The 5000-nt window shown below is 37.8% G+C and overlaps 1 protein-coding gene across 1 annotated transcript in view; it reads left to right on the top strand.

Annotated features, from left to right (window-relative positions):
- Nucleotides 1–5000, top strand: part of LOC143034005 (uncharacterized) — a 50733-nt gene that overhangs the window by 19916 nt on the left and 25817 nt on the right. The window contains exon 2 of the mRNA XM_076199825.1: nucleotides 2633–2651. Coding sequence (XP_076055940.1) covers nucleotides 2633–2651 — 19 coding nt within the window. The remainder of the gene's footprint in view (nucleotides 1–2632; nucleotides 2652–5000) is intronic.

Here is a 5000-nt window from a genome sequence, read left to right on the forward strand (position 1 = left end):
ACCCCCACCAACCCCCCCCCCGGGTCTTACCCCCCCTCATTCCTAACCCCCCCCCATCTTGTTTTCCCCTCCCCTCACTCATATTCCCCTCCCCTTCCCTCTTAATATTCCCATGTTTGTAATTCCTGCGCTTTAATTCTAAGCCATCAACATCGGGAGACCTAATGGAGGCCACATGCAGAAATTGAAACGTGGTACTGCCAAGGACTCGAACCCAACAATCACATGACAAGTGCCCTAGTAACTTACCAACTACGCTATATATATATGTATATATATATATGTATATATATATATATATATATATATATATATATATATATATAGATAGATAGATCGATAGATAGATATGTTGAAATATATATGACAGAATGAGTGGAAAGGATGGTGAGGTAAACGCAAAAAAAAGTAGGAGTTTTATTACTAACGTCCTTAAGAGGCCTTCCTCAGAGTATACACTAGGAAAAATATTCACAGCTTATATACTTCACTTTCTTTATCCCGTTCCTCCCCGATCTCCGTCCTTCCTTCGCTCCGCTTCACCTCGAACAAAGTCGCTAGTCAACTTTAATAATTTAATAGATCCTGCTCTATGGTTATTGCAAGGCTTTGAAGCGATGTACGCTACTTCGATTATTTTTCTTTCTCCTTTTCTTAGGCCTTTGTGGAGCACCTCTCTGTTTTCCCAGTCAGGAAGGTGGCCAAAATTGTCTATATGATCCACTAGTGATTTTGATGTCCGGTGGACTTTTACGTCATAAAAAAAAAAAAAAAAAAAAAACGGACATGTTGAATGTCGTAGTGGCATCCAAGTCGCACGTGGCTCATGCGACGAGTCACGCTACCTCGGTGAGAAAGGTTTCCATAGATTTCCTATTGTTTGTTTTCAAGTGGCGTGCTACGTGCCGTGCCACGTGCGACGTGCCACCTTGGTGTGAAAGCTGCCATAGATCAGTCATACATGAGCTCTGAGCTCTCTTTCGGGAGGGGAATATTTGTCGATCACGAGTCCAACACGTGATCCAAAGACCATTGTGAATCACACACACACGTTAATACACACATATAAACAAATATACACATACATCATGCATAGGTGTGTGTATGAGTATAATATACATGTGCTTGTGTATATTCATATGCCTATGTAGAATGCACATATCCTCCATACATGGAGTTGAGTTCAGTTGAGGTGAGTTGAGGGAGCCAGATGTCCACCTAGTAACCTTTCCTCCTATTATTGAGTGTCTGTCTATCTCCCCCTCCCCTCCCCTCCCCTCTCCTCCACCTCCCTCCCCTCCCTTCCATCAGCCACCTCCAAAGCTCTCCCACTACCGACAGGCGCTCATTTCAATTTGATGAAAATAATTAATGAATAAAATTGTCATCCGATATTATGTAATCAAATACGTAGATTAAAATTAAAATAAATTATAATATTTACTTATGAGAACGAGTTGTAGACGTGTGTGTGTGTGTGTGTGTGTGTGTGTGTGCGTGCGTGTAAACATCAAACACACCCGCATCCAACTTGCTCTCTTTCATTTATTAGATATTGCATTCTTTCGATATAATAGAAAACGGACGTTTTCTCTGTTTCCATGAAGAAGCACGCTTTATCTGTTGTCTCTATTATTGTACCTATTTTTAAGATGACTTAAATATACTTATGGTTGTGCAAGTGACATTTAGAGTTCAGAGTTCAGTTGTAAGATCATCTTGCCTGTGTTCATCTTCTTGAACAAGCATCGGTTCAGGAACGACCGTTCAATGAACCCACCATTGACATTACGTCGTTCATGCAAACGCTCCTTCCTTACCATTAACGAAAAAATATGAATATATATCAAGATTTTATCATTACATCCAGGAAAATGTATATACATTTTATTTATTTTTTGTGTGTATTATTGACTTTATGTTGATCTTATGGGATCTTTTGCTAATATTTGTCTGAAATTCCTGTTTTCTATGATGATGTCATAACGTCGTGGCCGTTGGCGGGCTACGGCACGGGGAGCATTCGATTTGAACTCAATTTGACATCATTGGTAACAAGAAAACAACGGTAAAATTTTATTGCTAACATTTCGCTCCTAAACGGATCACTGACCTATCATATATATATATATATATATATATATATGTATATATATATGTATATATATATATATATATATACATACTGTATATACATATATATATACATATATATATATACATATATATATATATATATATATATATACATATATATATATATGTCACAACATATGTCGACAAAATAGTAAAAAAAAAAACAGTAAATAAGATTGGTGCGGTCACGTATTTAGACTTTATTTTATACATCAGATCCAGCAAGACAGTATAATTGATATCATGCAGACGTCATAGTGGGTGGTGTGACGCCATAGTGGGTGGTGTGACGTAATAGAAAAATAGTGCAATATCACCAGTAACGTCATATCATTTGATATGACGTCACAAATTTTTGTGTCATACCAGTGACGTCATATATGTTGGCGTGACGTCACCAGTATAAGTGATATTAGTACGAGGGAATTGTTGGATGTAATGTTTACATTAACTTTGTATTTCTCACGGACTAATTTATTTTTAATTTTCCTTTCAGGATCTCCTGCCGCTCCACAGTAAGTAGCCAGTAATCTATCCCACATGTATATTAAGTAACATTAGGAAGGAGTTCGGGGACGGTCAATCTAACCTCATTCCACCAGAAGAAACTTAAGCCCCAAACAGGTTTTCAGTGAGTGCCTAATTAAGAGGATATGTTGTCATTTAATCGTATCTCCTTGGCGTACAGTCGCGGACAAAAGAACTGGCCCATCTTACGCTTTCCAGTGCTTTGCTGTTCCTTATTTGGTCTATTTCTATACAAAAAATAATACCTAATAAGGTAATATAAAAATTGTAAACAAGCATATAGAATATATGTCAATCAATCAATGCCATTCTGAGTCCACTGCTGGACAAAGGCCTCTTTCATAGCATTCCACGATTTACACAACTGCGCCAATCTCTGCTATGTCACTCCTGCAAACTTCTCAATTTTGTATCTCCACCTTCTATCTAGTTTACCTCTTCCACGCTTCCCGTCTAGTGGCGTCCACTCAGTAAGACACTTGCTCCATCGCTCATCAGTCGTTCCCGCTAACTTACCTGCCCAATTCCATTTCTTCTCTTTTACCGTCTCCACAATATTTTTCTCTCCAATCTACTCTCTAACCCAACTTGCTCTCTTTCGGTCTTTCAGCGTAATTCCCTACTTTTGATCTCTCCATTCTCCTCTGTGCAGTCCTTAGCTTTGTCTCCATCGCCTTCGTCAGTTTCCAAGTTTCACATCCACAGGTTAATTATTGATTGTATTGTACATTAATTGTAAACTCTCCGTTTCAAATATAAAAGGTAGAAAGCCTCTCATGATCTTCTTTTACTTACCAAACATTTTCCAACCAGTTGTTATACTCTTTTTTATTTCATTATTTTGATCTTTAGTCACTTGCACCATCTGGCCTAAATTATCATACTATTCAACGTCTTCAGGATTCTTACCATCGATTATAATATTTTTACCTTAAACTTTAGTGATGAACATTACTTTGATTTTACTCTTATTTATTTTCAAACTTAATTTGATACTTTCTTTGTTCAGATCACTCAAGATATCTTGCAAGTCTTCTGCTCTTTCTGAAATAAGAATACTATCGTCCGTAAATCAGGTTATAAAAATATTCGTTATTAATCTTCAAACCTTTCTCTTCCCAACTCAACCTTCTGAAAATCTCTTCCAAGTAAGCTGTAAATAATTTGGATGAAATTGTATCACCTTGCCGTACTCCTTTCTCGATCTTTATCTTCTCTGTATCTTTATGTAGTCGAACTGTAGCGGTACCTTTCGCATAAATATTTTCTAGAACCTTTACGATCTGTTCGTTTGCACCCTGCTTGCGTAACGAGTTTAGTATTGCTATTTGTTCTACCGAGTCAAAAAAAGGCCTTCTAGTAATTTACAAAAGCTAAAAAAAGAGGTGTATTGCATTCTGCCGTTTTCTCGATTAGTTGATTCATCGCCTGCAAATAGTCTAGAGTCGAATATCTAAAACTTGACTTAGTCTATTTGTAAGGATCTTGGAGAATATATGAATTTGGTAGCAAGCTAGTCGGTCGGCAGTTATTAGTCTCTCACGTCTCCTTTTTTATGAAGCAAAATCACTGCGCCTAACATAAAATGTGTTTCTGTGTTTATATCTGTGTATGCATATGTGTGCATGAGTACATCATCACACAATATAATAAACCCAGGAAATGCGCAGAACTTCATCTTTCCAACGTTTCATCATCCCGTTGGGGATCAATCTCAAGACCAAGACGCCTCTAAGGACCAAAGTCACACTGCGTTCGTTCACGCAAGGGACTAAGCTGTATTTACATGGAGTAATGTTGGGAGATGTAAACGCTAGAGTAGAAAGTGAGCCAAGGAATCGACTCGCCATTAGGGAGATCCTGCGCGCGCTACACAGAAAATGTTAGTTACATGTACTGAAAGAGATCTAATGATAATAAATGAAGTGTTTAATATGAAGGACGTAGACAAGCACATAAGGCGGCGCAGAAAAAGTCTAATTTAAGAAGGAAATAGACAAGAACTGGTTGACCAATAGTGTGGTCAATGAATAGGAAAGACTTAGTAACTATGTACCGAGCGCTGAAACTATCTGTTGTTTTGGAAGAACACAACTTTATGGATAGGGGTGACAAGTGGTATGGGACATGGAACTACCTAGTGTAGGCCTTATGACCTCCTGCAGTCTCCTCCATTCTTATGTTCTTATGTTCATCCACTTGAATAAAAATGAATAGAAACTGCACCAGACATTCACAAGAAGAATGGTAGAAACCTTAACACCCTTAAGCAAATAATGACTCAAAAAATTATAATGGTTCCAACAATATGCCCGGATGAGTTAGCGTATCAGTCA

This window comes from Oratosquilla oratoria, chromosome 16 (genome assembly GCF_046742065.1).
Source record: "Oratosquilla oratoria isolate Oo_2021 chromosome 16, ASM4674206v1, whole genome shotgun sequence".
Taxonomy (NCBI): domain Eukaryota; kingdom Metazoa; phylum Arthropoda; class Malacostraca; order Stomatopoda; family Squillidae; genus Oratosquilla; species Oratosquilla oratoria.